The 20,791-nt window shown below is 30.9% G+C and overlaps 3 protein-coding genes across 4 annotated transcripts; all 3 read left to right on the top strand.

Moving 5' to 3' along the window:
- The first annotated feature begins 241 nt into the window (after positions 1-241).
- On the top strand, positions 242-5,624 carry LOC112782919 (two-component response regulator-like APRR5). 2 transcript variants are annotated; one of them, XM_025825593.3, is made up of 8 exons: positions 242-1,162; positions 2,159-2,320; positions 2,426-2,556; positions 2,669-2,824; positions 3,362-3,533; positions 3,619-3,955; positions 4,332-5,094; positions 5,194-5,624. In XM_025825593.3, exons 1-8 carry the CDS (start codon positions 913-915, stop codon positions 5,314-5,316), a joined length of 2,094 nt encoding a protein of 697 aa, XP_025681378.1. In that variant the 5' UTR covers positions 242-912; the 3' UTR covers positions 5,317-5,624. The 2 variants fall into 2 exon arrangements, with proteins under 2 accessions (XP_025681378.1, XP_025681379.1); XM_025825594.3 differs by having other exon boundaries at positions 3,419-3,533.
- A 6,520-nt stretch (positions 5,625-12,144) lies between these two features.
- On the top strand, positions 12,145-13,150 carry LOC112785053 (NDR1/HIN1-like protein 26). The gene has a single exon (XM_025828459.3). It carries the CDS (start codon positions 12,281-12,283, stop codon positions 12,920-12,922), a length of 642 nt encoding a protein of 213 aa, XP_025684244.1. The 5' UTR covers positions 12,145-12,280; the 3' UTR covers positions 12,923-13,150.
- Positions 13,151-17,732: 4,582 nt separating this feature from the next.
- LOC140183116 (uncharacterized) lies at positions 17,733-18,864 on the top strand. The gene is made up of 2 exons (XM_072231128.1): positions 17,733-18,663; positions 18,827-18,864. The coding sequence occupies exons 1-2, from the start codon at positions 17,733-17,735 to the stop codon at positions 18,862-18,864; spliced, it is 969 nt and encodes a 322-aa protein (XP_072087229.1).
- The last annotated feature ends 1,927 nt before the right edge of the window (positions 18,865-20,791 follow it).

Consider the following 20,791-nt stretch of genomic DNA (forward strand, 5'->3'; position numbering starts at 1 on the left):
CATTCTTCATTAAACATAGACCAATCACTGCCTGTCCACGTCACTAGTGCGATCCAATCAAATACGAATACAAATAGTGCCACATATGCAGCGCGTGGGATCGTTTCATCATCGCAGATTGCGTTTGACAACTTCAAAGCCACAAAACTTGAAATCGCCTGAGACACTGCCACGTGGCACATCTAGGTCCATTCGATTCATGGACGCCCTTAAAGCAACTCGGAAAATATCTTTGAGGAGTGGATTTAACAAGTAATATCTTTCTCTCCCACAAGAGGGCTCCACCTCAATGTCATTTGTCCCACCTCCCAAAATATCCTATAATACCACATTTTGATATTTTTGATTTGGATGGTAATGGTAATGGTAATCGTGGAGGCATGTGAAAAAGAGAATATTAATTATTAAATGAATTTCTTTAGAAAAAATGAAGAAGAAAAAGAATGGGGAAGAAATAATATCCACCACCAACGCGATGCACCAACCACGAGAACCCAATGGATGTTTGGCTTTAGATCTTTGGCCGAAAATCAGATCTAATTGATGACGTGGACCATGTGGGCCATTGCTTTAGATATTTTGTAGCGTTGGGGATATTTTCTTGAACCGTTGGATCAGTGGCGGTTAGCATAAGTGTTTCATCTGAAGCCGTTGGATTCAACTTCCGCTGTTAAACTTAACGGTGCTCCTGTCCTTCCTTCTAGATATTCCCCTTCCTTTTTCCGATGTTTTAATTTCTTTTTAGATGTTTTCATTTTTACCCTCCAAAATTGGTTCTGTGGAAACAAAGAAATCAGAAAATTTTGTGTGTGCCTGCTGGTTTTGGAAGCTCCATCAAAGAAGAAGATTCTCATGGTACAGTGTGATTCAGGTGGAATAGCAGGGATTGATTCCGTTTGAGAGGGAATAAACATGGGTGAGGTAGTTGTGAGCGAGAGATTAGTTGGAACGGTTGAGGAAGAAGAGAAGCAGACGACTACGGTGGCGGCTGCCGAGGAAGAAACTACTGCAACGGAGGGCAAAGGCGGAGGAGGAGAATCGAAAGGGCTGATGAGGTGGGAGAAGTTCTTGCCGAAGATGGTACTGAGGGTGCTCTTGGTTGAAGCTGATGATTCCACGAGGCAGATTATAGCTGCGCTCCTCAGAAAATGCAGCTACAAAGGTCTTTCTTCACTCTCTACCATTCATTTTCACTTCAATTTCGTCTTTTTCTTCTGGTTTCAACTCTCAATTACCATCAATGAATGAATTCCTCTCTATCCATCTTCTTATTTGAATGATGATGACACGTGGTGTATCCGTGTGTTGGAAAGAGGAAGCGATTGAGTTTCTCCAAATACGGTTACCGAGCTTTCTATTGTTTCCATTGCTTGCTCTTTCGTCTCTGTTTTACCGCTTGTGTGTTCAATAGTCAACTGTCACATGAGCATCTTCTCTGTTAAGAGTTTCGATTTTCAGGACTGAAACCATGGATTTTATTGATTATAAATAAATATTGATTCACCTTTTCTTAGTTCTGGCTTCGCTGTCATTCTTGCTGTGTTTGACCAAACTAAAAGGAATAAGAAGATATATGATATACCTTATCAAGGCTGTTGGACTGTAAAATTGAGAATAGATTGAGATATCAATTTTTGTAATTACAAAATTTACCAAATTATCGGCCGCCTCAAAGTTTATGAGGATTTAAATGATTTAATAATGAAAAAAAAAAATAAGGAATGGACAAGAAAAAGTGTGCATCAGCCATCGTATATGCTTTTTTCTTATATAGTCTTTAATAATTTTTTGCAAGGAAAAAAGGAATAAAAATTATTGTTTCTGACAGGAATGTGATGGGGATATGGGTTCAATGAAAATCCAAGGAACTAATTGCTGTCTCCAACTTGGTTTTTGTAGTAAGAGTACTATCTGTCTGGAAACTGCAGGCTCAAATCATAAACATGATTCAATTCTTTATTTTTGATGTTTATTTGCCATATTAATTCTCTGTTATGCAAGATTTTCATCTTGCTTAAGCTTGTAATCGAAAAAATCCTCGTGCTTGAAACTAATTACATGCTCTTAAGAACTTAAAAAAAAATTATCTTCCTAGTGCTTGAAACTAATTACATGCTGTAGGAACTTAGAATTAACTTTGTTCATCTATTTTGAGCAGTGGCGGCTGTTCCTGATGGCCTAAAGGCATGGGAAATACTCAAGGGAAGACCCCACAATATCGATCTAATACTGACGGAAGTGGATTTACCTGCCATATCTGGCTATGCACTTCTCACTTTAATTATGGAACATGATATTTGCAAAAATATCCCTGTCATAAGTATGATACCTTATCTAAGTCTTCCAGCTGTTAAATTATTGAAACATTCCAATTCAACATTAACATTTTACTTAAATGTTATGTCATTTGTTTATGCCTTTGTAGTGATGTCCTCACAAGATTCTATAAGTACAGTATACAAGTGTATGCTGAGGGGAGCTGCTGATTATCTTGTTAAGCCCCTTAGAAAAAATGAATTGAGGAATTTGTGGCAGCATGTTTGGAGAAGGCAATCGGTAGGATTTCAGCTCACTATTTCTTTTTCATTTTTCTCCCCTGTTTTTCTCTTAAACGCTCGGAATTCATTGATAAATTTTTGAAATTTTTATTATGTTTTTGCTGTCTCAGTCAACTGTTGCCATGAATGGCCTCCAAGATGACAGTGTTGCACAGCAGAAGGTTGAAGCCACTGCTGAAAACAATGATGCTAGTATTCGTTCAAGTGGTGATGCTGCTTCCATTCAGAGAAATAAGGAATTAATCGAGAAAGGAAGTGATGCACAGGTTAGTTTTCTTGATCTACAAATTATTGTTTTCTGTTTTTGCTTCTGATCTTTACTTACATTTACGACAAATCACAAATAATTGTTCAAGTAGATTTGGCATGTTGTCACACCAGGTTGTGCGCCTGATATGGAATTGTTCTATTATCATTCCGTTTTTTTCTATTTTTGGGTTAAACTCTTTACACTTGCATGCTTATGCCATCAGATTGGAATTTCTAACATATCTATCTGTCTGAAATTTCCCATCATTTATTTCTCTGTCATTTTGTATTTTCAACATCTATGGACGACTGCCAAATCTATCAACTTTTGGTTTTGTTAACAACTAAGACTGTACAGTTATTAAGTGTATTGTCACCGCTCAAGCCTATCGGAAAAAATCAGGTCCTAGTCAATACACTCCAAATAACTAATGTGTTCCGGGGATGTTTACTTCTGTTAAAAAAGCCTCCTATAGTTATAAGAAATTTGCTTTCAGCCTGGGTTGGCTAGATAAAGTTTTCATTTAGAGATGCATGTTTGCTCTCTCTTGCAGAGCTCTTGCACAAAGCCCGACCTGGAAGCTGAGAGTGGCCCTGTCGATAACATGCAGGAATTTGCTTCACTGAAATGTGGTGAATCATATCCAACTGGAACAATGACACAAGAGGTAGAAACGTGCATGCGATTGGGGCAGATATCAGTTATGCATGACAGTCATGCTGGAGGTAAATTTCTTTCCGTTACTGCAATAATCTTTTCTTATGCTTCACAACAAAAATGTCTAAAACGCACCAACTTTGAATTTTCTAGGATTAGCTATGGCTAGTAGCAAAAATTGTGAGACAAGCACAACCAATGGCAAGGATGGTGATACAGAACATTTTCGGAGTGCTACTATCTGTGGTGAGGCTCATGACAATCACTGTGTTCAAATTAGCTGTTCTAAGGAAGCTATTGACTTGATTGGAGCATTTCATAATCGTCCAAACTGCAGCCTCAAAACTCCCACAGTTAACTGCACAGGAAAGTTTGACTTCATTCCGCAGTTGGATCTTTCCCTAAGAAGACCTCATCCCAGCAACTGTGACAATGAACTCGCTGAAGAAAGAAATACCATCATGCATTCAAATGCCTCAGCTTTCAAGCGGTAACCATTGAAATGCCTTGTTATTCTTGTACTTTTCTTTCATTTTAAGTAGTTTATTTAAAAGAATCAAAAGGGTCCAATATCTTTAAACAAATTTAACAGGCTCCATTTATCAAATCTCCTATACAAACTATGATGGTACTGGACATGAATTTTATTACAAGTACCTGGGGGATATATCAAAGATAATGAACTGAGTGATAAATTTTTAGTAACTTAACATAAGTTCTTTGAAATGTATTTGAAAAAGAGAAGAAAAAGTTTCAAAGAACTAAAGTTACATGATTTGATATGTTACATCTTTAACTTTAGAATAGGGATGTTTCAAGTTTTTCAAAGATTGTATATATGCTCATCGTTAAGAGGTTTCTTGCAGGTATACAAACAGGCAATTTCAAGCCTCACCTGCGATTTTAAACTTCTCTGACCAACAAAGGGAACAGAGAACAAATTGCGAGAAAAGTATTTCCCATTTTGCTACTGGCTGTAATTCAGATAGTTCAACACCTAGTGTGCAAAGAAATCTTTTATCTCCAACTACACCCCAATCGAAAGAATCTGAAGCAGCAACTTCACACTCGCAACAGCAAGGGCACTCTCTCCCGATTGCAGTTAAAGGTGTAAGGTTCAATGATTTATGCACGGCCTATGGTTCTGTACTTCCTCCAATGTTTCGCACGCAATCGGGTCCACCATTGGTGCCTAGCCCCAGTTCAGTTGTGCTTCTTGAACCAGCCTTTCAAGTAAATGCATTTTATCAATCAAGTGTTAAAGACAATAGTTCAGAGCAGGTTTATGAATCTCCCAGTTCTGGTGGAAAAAGTGCTCCAAACAACATGATTTCCAGACCGGAACACAAACCAGAACATGCTGAGGATCGAAGACACATCTCTCCTGCAACTGATCAAAGTGGATCCGGTAGCTTCTGTAATGGAAATGCAAGCCATCTTAATAGCATGGGGTATGGAAGCAACTGTGGAAGCAGCAACATTGTTGATCAGGTCCCAATTGGCAGAGCAGCTTCAGAGGGTAAGAATGAAGAGATGGCAAACAATGCAAGCTCTCATCGATCTATCCAAAGAGAAGCAGCTCTAAATAAGTTCCGCTTGAAAAGGAAAGAGAGATGCTATGAGAAGAAGGTCTGTTAATATGACCATAACCTTTTTATTATCACGGCATCATTCTTTTATCTAAATTATCCTCATTTGCTGACATCTATTTCTTGAACTTCTTAACAGGTTCGATATGAGAGCAGAAAGAAACTAGCAGAGCAGCGCCCGAGAGTGAAAGGTCAATTTGTTCGTCAAGTGCAGCCGGATGCTCTTGCTGCAGAGAAAGATGGCAAAGAATATGATCTTTAACAGATTTCTGACTCACTAGAGAGAACACTTATTTAGTATAGTTGCTTCAAAATTTTGTTTTCTCGAATCACATGATCTGTATATGCTTTCTAAGACGACTTTCCTCATTTCTATTTCCTTTTAGATATAGCTAATGTAATATATCCTTGTAATCTATATAGTATCATAGTTATTTTGCTGCCACATTATTTATTTGTTTATTTGTAAGGATTTGATTGTTCATCAGGACTCATGATGATGGATCATGTAGGAGATTATAGAGCATTACTATAACATCATATGACGCTAAGTTTTTACAAGTAGTTCAATTTTTATGTTTGTTCAAAATTTTACTTTCTTAAAAATTTGTTGCCAGTTTGTCAAGCAATCTTTCTTGAAGGAGTGGGCATTTAAATGATTCCAGTCCCACCGCACTACCCATATTTCACAAAAGGTGATATTGAAAAATGATAAGAAAACTAAAAAGGCAACATGGATTTTCCCTTGGAGACTTCAACATATCAGGACGCCACCCAACTTTTTATGCCTTTGCCAAGTTATTTCGAAATTTACAATTGGAAGGAGATAAGATATCTTAAGAAAATTAGTATTGGACGTAAAGAGTGCTAGCCATAAGAAAAATCCAGCAGCTTAAAAACAATTTCACTTTCACATGCACTAACCTGCAGCTGCAGGCAGAGTTGAATAATATTTTTGTCTCCTGAACCTTTTTAGGTGCATTGGGAAATTTCATGAATTGGTGTAAGGATCTCCATTGAGTTTGTGAATTGTTGATAAAGTTTGAGACATAGAATACACATTGCAGATATGGACAAATGCAAGGAGCCACAGAATACATACATATTTTGTTAGGGGACCATTAATGTTTTAGAAATAATAATGCCAAAAGTTGTCTAAACTAGGCCTCCTCCTTTTTCGTTGCTTGTAGTAACCAACCACTAAAATCTAAAGTTTTTTTTTTTTTACCTTCTGCTTTCATAACACATTTAACCTATTTTATTGGTTTTCTCAGGCCAACCAAGATATTAGCCTTAGTTTACAGTGATTCAATTTCAAACACAATTAAGAGTTTCAAAAAGTTGTATGCTTTCTCCGAATAAAACTAAGTAAAATATTCTTCTACTCCCTTCAATAATGTGAATAAAAGCTAGGAGTCTTTATTAATAATATTATTGTCCATGAAAAAAGCAAAGAAAACTGAGAATAGGAGAAAAGAAACCTTTTAGTTATGGGGTCGTCAACTTTCTCTTTGTTGAAGGGTTCAATAATCAACTAAGAAAAAAGGAACTTTTAATGTCAAACGTCTCCACAAAGTCCCAACAAGAATGGTCCCTTTTTTAGGTAAATGAAAGAAAATTGAAGCAATCAAATGGTCCACCATCATCACCATATATGGATATGCATGATCGTATCAACATAGCATGATGATAACACCCTGTTTCAATGATGGTTTATAATTATTTTGGCTAATCAACTGCATAATAGCTTTATGTCTTTCAAACATGAACAGATTAATAGTTTATAATGACTTTGAAGCATATTCATATTATAAAATTAAAGCACGGAAAATAATCTTGCAAGTGGGACCCACTCTTCTCAATAAAAGCAAAGTCTAAAACACTTTTTTAAGTATCACAAAACTTAACATTAATTTCCAATGACTTGCTTTCTCAAGAAGCCATTTCGCAGATTCTGCATGTTCCATCTTTTTTCTATCATGTTTTGTTATATAATGAAATTGCAATTTGAAATTAGACTGAATACACTTTTCATTCAATAATTGAGAAATATATTGATTCAAGTTAATACGATACTAACTCTAAATAACACAAGGAGAAGGGCATGCCACGAATCAATTTTGCCCATTATCAACTCCATATATTTGTTATCTCATCTACGGCTCCTTTTAAGATCTTTTGCTTTTGCTTTTGTTTGCTAATCAAATAAATCATCACCAATTCTATCTAACTATAGCTAAAATGAGTTATCAACGTATCTTGTTCATTCATTCATCGTGGCAGTATCATATCTTTTATACTATATAGTATATACTATGTAAGTATGTATGATCTGAATTTATTTGCATTGCCCAAGAATATCGTTGTCTAAGGTATCACAATGCATCCGAGACATGTGACGTTGTGATGTTGGGGGACCTAGGAGGGGCCCACTGAATTATTAGCACACCATCTTTTTGTGCCACGTGTCTCACTTGTGTGCTTACAGCTGGAAATCACCATCATGGATAAGCACTTCATGCGGCGGATTGGCTTCACTATCATTCAAGTTTCAACCGTTCCTTAGTCTTGTGTACTACAAAACCTTTCAATAATATCTATCTATTTGTTTACATGGAGATCTTGATAGGTGTTCCCTAATAAATTTAAAAAGTTCTCAATTTAGTGCTAATTCAAGTAACAACATCCTAATGGGTATCTCTAAAACGAGCATAACCATTATGTGCTTTTATTGAATGCGTCATATTTATATCGACCATTAAATTTGATTAGTTAAAAATCAAAGGCTAATATAAAAGAAGAGTATTGATGGACTCTAATAAATACAAAATATCTTAATACATAAATAAATACTTTAAATGACAATACTTTAATACATAATACTTTAAATGGTAAGAGAATCTTTTATTCTTAAATAATTAAATATAAAACATAAATATAAAAATATGAATATTCTTTATTCAATAAGATTAATTATTATGCAAAATTTTTTTATGATATTAAAAAATCATATTAAAATAAAATTTTAAACTGTAACATAAAAATATAAAATAATTAAAATTTTATTTTATATTACTTAACAAATAATTAGATTATTATATTCAAAATTTATTAATTAACTAATTTTGTTAAAGATATTATTATATAAAATAATTTTTCATCAAAATATTTTGAAAATATAATTTATTTAAAATATTATATATAATACATGAAAATATTAATCTTTTTTATTTTTTTCAATTTTTTTAAGAAAACGGAATAAAAATAATATAATTCTAAATACATGCCTATTACATTATATATTTACTTATATTAGTAAGACCTAAACTAATCAAACTTATATAATTAAAAATATAAAATATATAAATATAAAAAATAAATATTTTTTATTTATTAAAATTAACATTTAAAGTTTCATATATATATATATATAATATTTAAAATTATATATTTATAATAAGATCATTTTTTATTTTTATTATTTTCAAGTATTTTTTTATTGTTTTAGTTAAATTTTTTATTCTCTATTTCGACCAAATTTATATATATAGGTAAATTCTACTCAACACTCTCTAAAACAACATGTAAATTAGCCTCTACGACGTGACACATTTTAATTAGATGTTTAATTTTAATTTAAGTTAATTTAACTCAATGAAAGTTAACATCTTAACAAAAGTAGGACCTTTTTATAATTAAATATTTTTATGATATTAAAAAATCATATTAAAATATGATTTAAATAGAGAATCTTTTATTTTTAAATAATTAAAAATAATAACTCAATACTTTAAATACTAACAGAATCTTTTATTTTTAAATAATTAAATATAAAACATATAAATACAAAAATATGAGTCTTCTTTATTCAATAAGATTAATTATTATATAAGAAATTTTTATGATATTAAAAAATCATAGTAAAATAAAATTTTAAACTATAACATAAAAATATAAAATAATTAAAATTTTATTTTATATTATTTGACAAATAATTAGATTATTATATTTAAAATTTATTAACTAACTAATTTTATTAAAGATATTATTATATAATATAATTTTTCATCAAAATATTTTAAAAATATAATTTATTTAAAATATTATATATAATACATGAAAATATTAACTTTTTTATTTTTTTAAAAAGAAATAAATAATATAATTTTAAAAACATGCCTATCATATATTATATATTTACTTATATTAGTAAGACCTAAACTAATCAAACTTACGTAATTAAAAATATAAAACATATAAATATAAAAAAATAAAAGTATTTTAGAAATATTATGACATTTGTATACTAATTTTTCATATATATATAGTAAATTCTACTCTATTCTTTATATTTTAACATATAAATTACCCTATATGATATGTCACTTTCTAATTGGTTGTTATGTTAACTATGATTAAGCTATTTTGTAATTAAAAAATTATTTAAAAGAATAAATGTATAATTTGATAAAATACTAAAAACTGAATCTTTGCTCTCTGCAACCTCGTTGTTTCTCTCTCTGATTGCTTTTCTGTGTTGATTTCAATTTGTAGTGGATCTGCGATTAGTTGAAGAGAGTGTATTTGGTCATGCTGCTATTTTGTAGTTGTCTTTTACTCTTTAGTTCACATAATTTCGTGTCACATATAAATTCTTGATTATCAGGATATATTAATCTATGATTTAGGGTCATCATAGATAATTATTACATATATTAAAGTGATGCTTGAATTAGATATGCATTTGATCCATCCTCTATTAGAATTTAAATTGGACTATATCAATTAGATCAAAGCCGTTCTTTGGAATGGTTATGAATCATTGGATCGTACACAAGATCTGTTGCATTAGATATTCAAAGGATACTTATATCTTTACTCTCCGTCCTGCTTCGAGTTACAGTGTATGTTCCTTCAACGTGCTTGAGTTATGAAGGAATAGTGGAAGGGAGAAAATATACTTCAGTCAACAGAAAATGTGTTTTTCAATAGAAGGGTGGAACAAATTTAAGTAATAATGATTTGGTAAAAGAATATAAATTTACTTTTTAATATTTACAAAAATTATATAATTATCCATCTTAAAAAAATATTTAATTATAAAATGGTCCTACTTTAGTTAAGATATTAACTCTCATTGAGTTAAATTAACTCAAATTAAAATTAAATATCTAATTAAAATGTGTCACATCATAGAGGCTAATTTACATGTTGTTTTAGAGAGTGTTGGGTAGAATTTACCTATATATATAAATTTGGTCGAAATAGAGAATAAAAAATTTAACTAAAACAATAAAAAAATACTTGAAAATAATAAAAATAAAAACTGATCTTATTATAAATATATAATTTTAAATATTATATATATGAAACTTTAAATATTAATTTTAATAAATAAAAAATATTTATTTTTATATTTATATATTTTATATTTTTAATTATGTAAGTTTGATTAGTTTAGGTCTTACTAATATAAGTAAATATATAATGTAATAGGCATGTATTTAGAATTATATTATTTTCATTCTGTTTTTCTAAAAAATATAAAAAAAATAAAAAGGGTTAATATTTTCATGTATTATATATAATATTTTAAATAAATTATATTTTTAAAATATTTTGATAAAAAATTATTTTATATAATAATATCTTTAACAAAATTAGTTAATTAATAAATTTTGAATATAATAATCTAATTATTTGTCAAGTAATATAAAATAAAATTTTAATTATTTTATATTTTTATGTTACAGTTTAAAATTTTATTTTAATATGATTTTTTAATATCATAAAAATTTTTTGCATAATAATTAATCTTATTAAATAAAGAATACTCATATTTTTGTATTTATGTTTTATATTTAATTATTTAAGAATAAAAGATTCTGTTACCATTTAAAGTATTGTGTATTAAAGTATTGTCATTTAAAGTATTTATTTATGTACTAAGATATTCTGTATTTATTAGAGTCCATCAATGCTCTTCTTTCATATTAGCCTTTGATTTTCATCTAATCAAATCTAATGGTCGATATAAATGTGGCGCATTCAATAAGCACATAATGGTTGTGCTCGTTTTAGACATACCCCATCCTAATCATCGATGAGTTATTAAGTTGAATCCAATGTGCACCTTTTTCCCCTTTTAATTTTGTTTTGGTTCCGAATTCAATATATTTTAGCTTAAAGCTCAAACAAAGTTGTTCTATTATCTGCAATAGATTTCTCTTCTTTTATATATAAAAAAAAGTTTCGATTTTCAGTTAAGCTTTTTTGAGTATCGAGTTGCACCAAATAAAGGCATGTTTGGAATGGGGACGGTTACGGCCACAAATTTGGATGCTAGTGTTATATGGCAGTCTCAATCATCTTGAAAGTGACCAAAGCATTTTACGGCCTAAGGGTTATGTTATGTAAATGCAAATACCTATTTCATTAACACAAATAATTTTTTCTTTTTTCTACGGTCCTTGGTGAACTTTTTGTTGTTGTTAGCATTTCAACTACAAACGCATTATTTGCAAATTTGTTTTCTTCAGTGGAAAAGAAAAGTCTAATAAACTTGTCCCACTGAAACTTCGCCCTGTAATTGCTTGCAAAGAAGCATGATCCCAAAATAATTAGACATTTGGTTGAGAAAGTGGTGGAGAACGGTTTATTCTCAACACTCAACAGATTCATATTACTCTTCAACCAAATTACCCATAAAACTGATAAATGTTAAATACATACTATCTCATTATGTTATTAAATAAATAGAATATCTGACAAAATTGTGTGTGCACATCTCTAATAAAATAGTCATGGGCACACATTTTTAAGAAGCAGCTTCGTTTCCTTTGTTTTATGTGGCGAAAAAGGTAGTGAAAAACACATTGCATTTTATTAAACTTTTCTGCTAAGTTTACAGATCAATTCACCTATGCAAATTTAACGCGTGTACGTCTGTAGAGCTTCCTTACAATAATATGAATGAAGAAAATTTCGAAGATATTTTAATAATATTTATTTAATTACATAGCAATCACCACAACATGCACAAGGGTGAAGCTTATAAGTCACAGCCAAATAAAGCATGCTAAATTATTGTTACTTTCTTCTCTCTTTATTTATATATAACCCCACTCCAACCCACTCTTTCTTAACCTTCTAAACTAAAAAATCACTTCCTTCAAACTTTCAATTCACGCTCTCTCTTCTCTTTCTGTTTCTGATCTCTTTTGCAAATGTCTCAAATCACAATAGAATCTCCAAAGCACTGTGCCAACAAACAAGGACTGAAAAGATTTGAGAGGAACTACAAGAAACTCTTCTTTGCATTCTCAGCATTCTTAACTACAATTCTAGCACTGATTCTCCTCATTTATCTCATCCTTCACCCTTCAAAGCCTCAATTCTCACTCAAAGAACTTGACATCTACCAACTCAACCTCTCAGGTCCAAATCTCAACACCACCATCAACCTCACCCTCCTCTCCAAGAATCCAAACCAGAAAGTTTCCATCTACTACGACGAAATCATAGTTTATGGAAGCTACAAGGGACAACAGATAACTGGTGACACTTATGTCCCTCCTTTCTACCAAGGCAATGAAGAGAGTAATCTCTTAACTGCTTCTTTGATTGGAAATGGTTTACCTGTGTCTCCTTCAATTGGTTATGAGTTTGGCCGTGATCAAAGTTCTGGAAGACTTGTTTTGAACCTTAAGGCTAATGGCAAGCTTCGTTGGAAGGTTGGAACATGGGTCTCTGGCCATTACAGGTTCAATGTCAATTGTGTTTCTTTCATGGCTTTTGGACCCTCTCTGCCTTCTCCTTCTCCTCCTCTGGCTTCAAAGCAGGGTTCTCACTGTTCTACCACACTTTAGACTTACCATACCATCCGTTTCAAAATGAAAGAATTATTATAGTGCTGATTAATTACAATACAATCATATATATCATAGCGAGCTCTTCAATCTTCAAAGATTTTCTTGTTTTTTTTTTTTTTCAGATTTTGGTTGGCTTTGTATTAAAAGGTGTTTTGCAGCCACTAAAGTGATTCTTGTAAATAAAGTATATCAATGAATGAATGATAGGGTCAAAAGTTACTACAATTTGTGAGTGACAATGAAAAAAAAAAAGATGCATATTAATCTTATCTCTGCTTCTAGTTTCAATATTGGGTTTTGCTATATGCATGTGGTGGTGGTAAAGATTAAATTTCACTGTCTTTTTATTAGTAGCTTTTGGGAGTGGATGCATGAATAGATATTGGGGTCACTTTTGTTTTCTTTTGGTTATTATTTTGTGGATACAAAGAACAAGTTTTTGAATGAAGAACGTTGTAAAATGAGATTCCAAAGAGAAAGAAATTGGTAGCTTTCTTTGGAGAATCTGCAGATTGTACATGTCAATTCGTTGCCTTTAAGAATCATCTATGATATACTCTTAATCAAACTTTTCGTAACCATGAATCACCTTCCATTTTTTTTTTTGTGTCTTTAATTTGAGATTTGTCACACCTATGCATGTATCAATCGAATATATTTGGGGATTCTAACAGTTGAATGTGGTTAGTTGAACACTTACCGTTTTTGATGCTTCAGTATTTTTGTCTAAAGAAACATAGATACAACATTAAATTACCAATAATACTTCCTCTGTGCCAACAATTTTCTGCATACATAGCCTAAGCTGCAGTACAGTATGGAGAGACTATGCTATTTGAACTATAACTCATTGGCTACAACATACTTTGTACTAAATATAAATAATATATAATTAAATCTTTTTATTTGCGTTGCATGTATATAATTCCTACTTTGGTTAGATCAAAAGGTTTAGGGTGGTTGTATGTATATCGCTGTTTAAAGTTAAGAGAACAACTAGGGAACCAAAAGCATATCAGCCAAAAATCAGCCAAAATGTATTTGGGTTCCATGAAAAATCGAGTTTTGGTTTGTGCTCCGTGATCTCAGGAGCGATTTTCAAACATATTATTCAAAAAATGATTTTAATTAAACAGTTTTATTTACTTTTTGGCTGGTCACATTTTGGTTCCATATACTTTTCCTAAATAAAAAGATTATAATGCAAACAGAAGCAACTCACAACCGTTGCTTTTATGTTAAAAATAAAACAGAAAAAGGACAATTGTTCCAATACTTGGATAATTTACTTTTTATCTTGTATTGTGGCATAATACGATTAATTGTATAGATATTTAATTTAACCGATGAAATAATTTTCCTTGCATATTTTATTTAAACTTAGAGTATTGAATTTAAATTGAACTCTAAATATTAATTTATCACATCATTTCTATTCTTATAAAAGTAGTATAAAATTTGAGGAATACTTATGTAATTTTATAGTATGTTTAACGTGTACTACAAAAGTTTATTTTTGCCAAACTTTAACGATGAGTTAGATTGATTATTTTATGTAAAGAGTATATAAACAAACTTAGTATGTATACTATAATATATTATAGAGATAACTTAACATGTAATTTTTTAAGGATATTGAAAAAAATTTTCACAAAAAAAAAGCACTACAAATTTTATAATAAGAGTAAATCACCAAATTAAAATTGACTTTGAATGATCAAATTGTTAACAAAGGTATCCATTAAATTTGTTAACAACAAAAATACTGTAAAAAACTTTTAAAATATGATAGATTATCCAAGACTTAAATATATATTTTAAAAAAAATTTAGAAATCAGATTTTGATGTAATTTTTTATATATATAATTAAAAAAATGAGATATTTTTATATTTAAAATTTGATGATTTTATAATAACTGAATTTTTTTACAATTTTTTTGTAGATAGCCAAAAGTATTTTTAAAAAATAAAAAAAAATTAGAAAAAAAATTTTGGTTTCTTTTTTAAACATATATTTTTTAAATAATTATCTAAATATTCTATAAAATTCCATATTAAATACACAAGCCTTTTGCCGAATATATAAGTCATTTGCTACTTATAAAAAATATTTGTAATTATTTTTATTATATTTTAAAAATATTTTTGTCATTAATAAATTTAGAAAATAATTCGATCAGTGATTTATAATTAGCTGGCAAATTTTGTTGGTTTAAGCTTATAATAAAGTGTGCTAACGGTTTGAAGTCAGAACTCTCTGGTTACCTGCTACACTTAAGTTAGTAGAAAAATAATTAGGGTTAATCAAGGAATTATAGAAATACTTGTCCAGCATACATAGGTTTGGTGTTGAACATGAAGGTCATCCAATAAGGAAACCTACCTGAACAGAAATTCTTAATGAAAAGTAACTTTAAACTTTGTCTACCTTAACGAAAAACAGTTTAAAGTTTTTCTAAGTAACATTATTTTCGCCCCGAATCTGAATGTGACACACGCTACCCTATTCTCTATTGCGGGGTTCTGATCTTTTTCTTCACTCCACTTCTTTATTACATGTGGATCCTTCATACGTACAAAACAATTATTGCGAAATCTTATGATGTAAAATCCAAGTGATGCGCAACTAATATTAAATAAAGGAGAATGATAAAGTACAGATGTAAATATATATAGATTTACAGAGATGTTATTTTATTCACAAGTCAAATAACATGTGATATGAGTATTGTAAAGATAACATAAGAAAGCGAAAATAAAATTTACAATTGAGGTGTTACGTATAATTGTTTTTATTAAAAAAAAAAAAAACGAAATAATAAGAATTCATTCTCATGTTGAGGATGAGTCTGTGAAAAAAAAGAATGAGACAACGTCTTATATTAGATGCATTTTTTATATTTTATATTATTTTTTTATATTAAAATTATTGTTGGTATTGTATCTAAAATATGAAATTTTTTACTAAAATATTGTTCATTGTATTTTTTTTTTCTTTACAAAGTCAGGTATTTTATTGTAATAAAAAAATAATCAAATACTTTATATTTTTGGAACAAAGTAATTCTACACATAAATTAAATATATTTTTTAAAAAATAATTAAGACATTGTTTAAATTTATTTAAACAACTTAAAAAAAATAATTGATGAAAATAATATTATTCTAATATTAACTGAATTTAGTTTATCTTAACTAGGAAATGAGCGTACAATAATATTAATACTCCAAATTAGTATGTAATAATTTTGCTTCAAACAAATTAGTAATTAATAAATAAATATTAATAAATAATATTGACATAATAGTTCATGATATTTTATAATAAAATTAGATAAATTAGTTTTAAATAATATATATAGGAAGATAAATTAATCTTTTGTCTTTTCATATTTTAGGTAATTTAATTATTTTATCATATTATTTTAAAAAAATATGAAATTGATCACATTTTAAAAAGTATTACAATACGATTTATTTTTTTTATTTTATTAGATACATATATATAATATTCTAAAACATTAAGGGCTAATTTATTATTTTTAAAAATTAATTAGTCTAAAATAAATATTAGAAAATAATTTAAAATACTACTCTTTTATTTTTTTAAATAAATAAAAAAAATTTGATATATTATTTTCTTTATTTTTCTAAATAAATAAAATACATATTTGGGTTAAGAATATGAATTCCGCTAAAAAAAATTCACTAAGAAATAAGTAACTCTTAAATTGAGTTATTTTTTATTCGATCAAATAACAAGTCTTAATTGTGTGGTCTCATGCATATAGATCAGACCGATGTAGATATGGATCACCATAATCTATATGTGATCCGATTTGAAAAGTGTGCAATCCAATTTAAAAAGTACATTAGATGGATTCCCACTATTTCAATTACCATGCACTATTAAGGTGATAACGGCCTTAAACATGGGGATAACTTTTGACTCTATAAAAAAATATCATTCATGATCATCTAAAATTATTTTCACAAAACAAGATTAACTCTAATCTACAACTCTATAAATATCCTAATATTCAAATATTTTTTTCAATCCAAATTCATTTTTGATAGGAGTGTCTTAAGCCTATTGTTGTTATTGCATTATTGCTGAGTTAGCTAAAAGAGATTAGGAAGCTAATTTTTCTGTTTAAGAGAAGTTAGTTAGAAGTTAGCAAGAAGTTAGTTAGAAGTTAGCAATTTAGTTAGTAGCTAGTAATTCAGTTCAGTAGTTAGATACAAGTTAACACTTCCATACCCTTCTAGAAGGACTTCCCTTTGTAAGTATAAAATGACTCACTCACTCACTGTCCATTCACTTTACCAATTACACATTTGAAATGGATTCAGGTAACGTTCTTCTTCCTCTCTCTTTGTTCTTGAAACTCTGCTTCACTACTCACTCTCCCTCTCAGATCTGATTCTTTCTATCACACACCACAAGTTCCTGATACCTTTCATGGTATCAGAGTTTTTGGTACCACAGCTTCCGTAAAATTCAAGAAAATCAAGCCTGTTCAGCAGCAAGATTCAATCACCATGGCGCAAGGGTTCACAGCAACTCCGATCTCGATGAAATTGGATGAGGACAACTTCCTACAGTGAAAAGATCAGGCAGAGTCAACGACTGAAGGTAATGACATGCTGAATCACATCACAGGAAAAGGAATACCTCAGCAGTTTCTGGTGTCTGAGAATGGTAGAACTGGCACAGCAAATCCTAAGTTTCAGAAGTAGAAAAGGCAAGATGCACTCCTCAAGTCATGGCTATTAGCTTCAATGAGCAAACCGTTTACAACAAGGATGGTTGGATGTATGTACACATGGAAGGTTTGGAAGAGGCTCGAAGATCACTTCTCTTCTCAAATCAAAGCCAAGGTAATGCAGTTAACGAATAAGCTGAATACTATTCAAATTGGTGCCTCTGTCACTGAATATGTCTTGGCAATAAAAGGAACAATAGATGCACTAGCTTCTGTAGGTGAATCTGTGAAGGAGAGTGACCATGTAATTGCAATACTAAATGGACTGACTGAAGAATACTCATCACTGATAACCTCAGTGTTAACAACATCAAGATCTCAAAGTATAACTGTAGGTGAATTAGAAGCATTACTTCTTTCATATGAAAGCATGTTAGCAAGGTTTAAAAGGTCAGAAATGCTTGTGCAAGCTAATTTAGCTCAGCACTATCAATATGGACAAAGTCAGCAAATGAGAAGAGGCTTCAGGGGTGGCTTCCGAGGCAGAGGCAGTAGGTTCAGAGGAGGCAAAAATTCATACACTGGTGGAAGAATGATGCAAGAATCATACAGTGGTGGAAGAGGTATGCAAGAACAGTACAATGAAGGAAATGAATATGGAAGAGGACAGCACGGAAGAGGTAGAGCGAATGGTGGAGGTGCAAGGAATTTCGTCAATACAAGACCACAGTATGAAAAGCCACAATGTCAAGTGTGTGATAAAATAGGACACACAGCAAAGACATGTTGGTACAGGTATAGTGAGGATCAATATGAAGAGGATTACAGCAACCAGATCAGCCAGCCTGCAACTAATTTCAGCAAAGTACTAGCTGCACCTGCCACCATCCAGGATCCAAATTGGTATCCGGACTCAGGCACCATGCATCACATGACACATGATGAACAAAATTTGGTTGAGAAAGAAGAATATGTGGGGGATGAACAAGTTGTCATTGGAGATGGATTAGGTTTGCAAATCAATTCAGTTGGTAATTCATGTTTTAAATCTGATTTGATCTCTAGCTATTTAAGTTGAGGAAAATTCTGTTTGTGCTTGAAATTACGAAAAATTTAATGAGTATCCACCAATTCTGATGTGATAACAGAGTCTTCTTTGAATTTTATGCTGATAAATGTTGTGTTAAATAACAGGAAACCAAAGAAACTGTGCTTCAAGGGAAGGTCGATAAAGGCCTCTACAAATTTGTCAATTTTGCTGTACACACACCACTAGAAGCTCATGTGACCATTCTAAATAATAAGAACAGTCTCCTAATATGGCATGCCAGATTAGGACACCCCAGCCGAATTGTTTTGTCAAAAGCTTTGAGCAATTGTTGTAATTTTTCTTTTCCAACCAGTAATAAAATAGATTGTCCAGCTTGTTGCATTGGAAAGTCCCATCAGTTGCCCTTTCCAACCACACAAACAGTGTATACACAACCCTTACAACTTGTATATACAGATATCTGGGGTCCAGCCCTATGTCTGACAGTAATGGAAATTGGTACTTCGTGAATTTCATTGATGCATTCTCAAAGTTCACTTGGCTTTATCTCATTAAGTCTAGAGCTCAACTAAAATAAGTTTTTAATCACTTCCAATGAATGGTTGAATTGCAATTAAACACAAAACTGATGTGTGAGCATTTTTCCTATCTTTTCCTAGTGAATTTACATTTAAATTGTTGAGTTTAATCAAGAATTAATTATCTTTTAGCCACTATGGATGCTACTTTGAGTTATGTGCAATTTTGGTTATTTTAGGTAGCATTTGGTTGGATTTGATGGAGCTTCCTCAGAAAAAGAGAAGAAGGCCATATAGAGCAGGAATGACTTAGAGGATGGAGAGGAAGCTTGCACAAATGGAATCAGCACTAGAATTAAAGGAGATGACAGCAAAGAGCGATGCGTGCGCGTACCTGACGCGTGCGCGTGATTTGGAGCTTTCCATGGCGATGCGTGTGCGTACCTGACGCGTACACGTGACACACAAAGAAGACAATCGATGCGTACGCGTGACATGCGCCACATGCAGAAAATGCAGAAAACGCTGATTTGGATTCTGATTTAAACTTTCATTTTAAAATAGGAAAAGATATTATTTTTAGTTTTAGAAAATAGATTTTAAATTTATTAGGATTAGATATAAGAGGGATTGGAATTAGTTAACTTTTCATTCTATCTTAGTCCAATTTACAATCCTAGTTTTCCACTCTGAATCATGAGTAACTAAACCTCCACTGTTAAGGTTAGGAGCTCTGTCTATTGTATGGATTGATTTTATTGTTTTTCTATTTTAATTCATGTACTGATTTATATTTCAAGAATTATTTTCATTCTTTATCTTATGAATTTGGGTGGAACGGAAGTATGACCCTCTTTCTAATTGAGTTCTTGTATAACTTGGAAAAGCTCTTTACTTGAACAACAGCTTGAAAACATATTCTCCTAAATTTCTAATTATCTGGACTTAACGGGATACGTAACATATAATCCTCTTATATTTGGGTAATTAGGATTTCCGTAGCATATAAACTAGAATTGAACTTCACCCTCTAATTGGAATTAAGTGACCAAGGAATTGGCAATTGATGAATTTTAGAGGAGACTAGAAAGGTCTAAGGAATTAGGATCTAGTCACATATAGTTTGCCATGAATTAAATCTTGCATGATTAAAATAGTTAATAAGAAAAGTCAATCCAGGAAATAGATAACTCTGAAGTCTTAACTATTTCTCCATACTTTATTCCCAACTTATTTATTCGCCTGTCTTTAATTTAATGCTTTTTGAACTCTCAAACACTATTTTCTGTTTGTCTAACTAAGTAAATTAATCAACTATTGTTGCTTAGTCCCTCAATCCTCGTGGGATCGACCCTCACTCACCTGAGGTATTACTTGGTACGACTCGGTGCACTTGCCGGTTAGTTTGTGGACTATAAATTCCGCACCAAGTTTTTGGCGCCGTTGCCGGAGATTGATAGTAATTAACAACTGTTAGTTATTTGATTGCTTAGATTAGGCATTTTAGTTTTAATTTTATTTAAATTTTGCTTAGTATTTTCGAAAAAAAATTTAAATAAATAGCACTAATATTTTTCCTTAATTTCTGAA

Source organism: Arachis hypogaea, chromosome 20 (genome assembly GCF_003086295.3).
Source record: "Arachis hypogaea cultivar Tifrunner chromosome 20, arahy.Tifrunner.gnm2.J5K5, whole genome shotgun sequence".
Taxonomy (NCBI): domain Eukaryota; kingdom Viridiplantae; phylum Streptophyta; class Magnoliopsida; order Fabales; family Fabaceae; genus Arachis; species Arachis hypogaea.